Source organism: Lolium rigidum, chromosome 7 (assembly GCF_022539505.1).
Source record: "Lolium rigidum isolate FL_2022 chromosome 7, APGP_CSIRO_Lrig_0.1, whole genome shotgun sequence".
Lineage (NCBI taxonomy): Eukaryota > Viridiplantae > Streptophyta > Magnoliopsida > Poales > Poaceae > Lolium > Lolium rigidum.
In genome coordinates, this window is record NC_061514.1 from 15,810,609 (window position 1) to 15,813,662 (window position 3,054).

At 37.9% G+C, this 3,054-nt stretch overlaps 1 protein-coding gene across 1 annotated transcript; it reads left to right on the forward strand.

The window, feature by feature from the left end:
* Positions 1-634: 634 nt before the first annotated feature.
* On the forward strand, positions 635-2,814 carry LOC124670963 (obtusifoliol 14-alpha demethylase-like). Its single transcript, XM_047207419.1, has 2 exons — positions 635-1,108; positions 1,816-2,814. The coding sequence occupies exons 1-2, from the start codon at positions 635-637 to the stop codon at positions 2,812-2,814; spliced, it is 1,473 nt and encodes a 490-aa protein (XP_047063375.1).
* Positions 2,815-3,054: the final 240 nt, after the last annotated feature.

A 3,054-nucleotide genomic window follows, 5' to 3' on the forward strand; every position in this document is an offset into this window, starting at 1 on the left:
TAATGAAGTTCATATCTCTGTGTCCATATTTTAATCCTTTCTGGATATCCTTGATAGGTAAGTTGGATATGTATTCATGACCTTTTTTTGTATCTTAGATAAAATTTTGACTAAATTTTCCCTTTAAACATGGCAAGGTGAAGATTGGAAAGAAGGATGATTACCATAGTGATTTCTTTATTTACAATGAACCAACATTATATAAAAAAAAATCTAGTGAAACCATCGTAATATTGTAACTTGTTAGTATGAACAAAAAATAATTTATGGTTCGGCACCTTGCTCCTTGAGGTCAGCCAATTTGAATCTATTTATCGAGGGGGTCTTTTCTTATTGATGTATAGGAAATGGTCGGTAATAATGGCCTCCTTATCCTTGTGGGTTGTGAATCGTAACCCATCCATTGTTATGCTGAATTTGATGGATAAGATATTTATGTTGCCTTGTGTTTACTCTAGAGGTACTTAATTATATTAACATGATAGATTCCTCATGTTATGTTTGTTTACTCACAAAAGTACACTATTGTAATTTATCAGGCGATAATCAACCGAAATCAACTTCAGATGCTTGATCTTTAGGTTCTGGGAGTGCCAATAAGATTGTGTTGGTGCCAGTACCAAATTAAAAGAACATGGAGTTGACAATTGGTGCTCTTTGGTTTACCATAGGGCTTTTTCTAATCACTGCAGTTCTCGCCAAGGTTGCGAATATGAGAAATACCATTGATTATGTTTCTACACTAGCACCTCCGCCTGAGGTGAAGGGTATTTCTCTTTTGGGACTCTTTCCTACTCTCTTTACAAAGGGCCCTGAAGCTACAATGCAGTATTTGTATAACAAACTTGGGAGTGCTTTCACTGTCAGTTTTCTTTGGAAAAGGACAACTTTCTTAGTTGGACAGGAGGCCTCTGGTGTTTTCTTCCAAGGCTTAGAATCAGAAGTTACCCAAGGAAATTTATTTGAGTTCACCGTTCCCATGTTTGGGAGAGAGATGGGCTTCGCAGTAGATTATGCTACTCGAATGGAGCAGACTCGCTTCTTTGTTGAGTCTCTGAGGCCAGCACAACTCAGAAGCTATGTTGATCCAATGGTTCAGGAAGTGGAGGTGAATAACAAATTAACCCACCGTGTCTATCTGTTTTTAGCACCTTGGTCATTTTATTATTACATTTCTCCTCACAAGCATAAATTCAGATGTTCATGTATTCCATGCTGAACTACTTTCAATTGTTAAAATAAATATACTAATAAATGGTCATACTAATGTATGTTTCCCTTAGAAGTCAATATATCTATGTAGATTCACACACACAATGCCATATGGATCAGTCGATTTATTGACATGCATACATGCATGCCGGAGAAATAAACTGCATTTTCACAATATAATACTTTTGGCATGCAAAAATAGAGCAAAACAAGGGAGACTGGGCAAATGTATAATTGCATTAAATTTTATGCATAGGGACACTATATATATGAACTTTTTAAATTGAGTCTCACAATATATGTATACTATTCTACAAAAGATCTTACTTAAATATATAGATTCCAAATTAACACTCAATAATATTTAAGATATCTGAACATGTACACACATCATATCTTTACTAGGCCTAGAAAATTGTACACCATTAGAATTTTTTGTCGTCATTTAATTTAAGCTTGGGGCAAACACTATCATAGTTTCCTTTAAAAGCATGTGGTGTACTTGTGTTTAATGATGTGGTGTCAAGGAATCTGCAGCACATATATGTTTTGTACGTTACATTTGAATTGACTCGTGAGGTAATAATGTTTTGTTTTCCGCAGAACTACTTTGCAAAATGGGGAGAACAAGGTGTTGTTGATCTGAAATATGAATTTGAGGAGTTGCTAATGTTGATCTCAAGTCGATGCCTTGTTGGAAAAGAGGTTCGAGAGAAGATGTTTGGAGAGTTCTGCACATTGTTTCATGAAATTGAGGAAGGTGTGAACTTTGCCAGTTTCATGTTCCCGTACATCCCCATTCCTGTGAACCGCCGGCGTGATAGGGCACGGATAAGGCTTAAAGGGATTATTTCTGAGGTTGTGAGGTCACGTAAGATCTTGAATCGTGTCGAGGATGATGTGCTCCAAAGGTTTATAGATTCAACATATAAAGGAGGCCGTGGCACAACCGTAGAAGAGGTCAGTGGGATGATGCTTGGCTTGATCTTTGCCGGAAAACACACAAGCGCAATGACAACCACATGGACTGGGGCTTGCCTTTTGAGCCATGCAAAGTACTTTGATGCTGCTTTAGAAGAGCAAAAGCAGATAATTAAAAAATACAATGGCAACATAGACTATAATATTTTGTCAGAGATGGTCACCCTGCATAGTTGCATCAAGGAGGCGGCAAGGATGCACCCTGCTCTACCAACGTTGGTCCGCCAGGTAAAGAAGGACACCACTGTGCGTACAAAGGAGGGCCATGAATATGTCATCCCAAGAGGTGACACCTTAGTAAACCTTGTAATGGTAAACAATAGGTTGGCACACATATACAAGGATCCTATGGTGTATGACCCCGATCGGTTTCGTCCTGGGAGAGAGGAGGACAAAGCTGGTGGAAAATTCGCTTACACGTCTTTCGGTGGTGGAAGGCATGCATGTGGTGGTGAAGCTTATGCTTACATGCAAATTAAAATTATATTTAGCCATTTGCTGAGGAATTTTGAACTGGAGCTGATTTCTTCTTTTCCGAAGCCAGACTGGAGCAAGTTTCTCCCTGAGCCCAAAGGAAAGGTCATGGTAAGCTACAAGAGATGTCATCTACCTAGCATGTAATAAATATATTTCATCTTTCTACCAACATATCTTTGTGTGTTTCTGTTGTTGTATACTTGAGCTTAGTCATGTTAATCTCTTATCAAATTTAATTCAGAATATACCTCCACTTCAATTACCTTTTATTCAAGCATTTGGCCCACTGGCCCATCAATACAGAATGTATTATATTTCTAATTATCTCCGGTTTTATTTTACTTATCGACAGATGTGATGTTGTTACAAAGGGGCTGTTAGGAG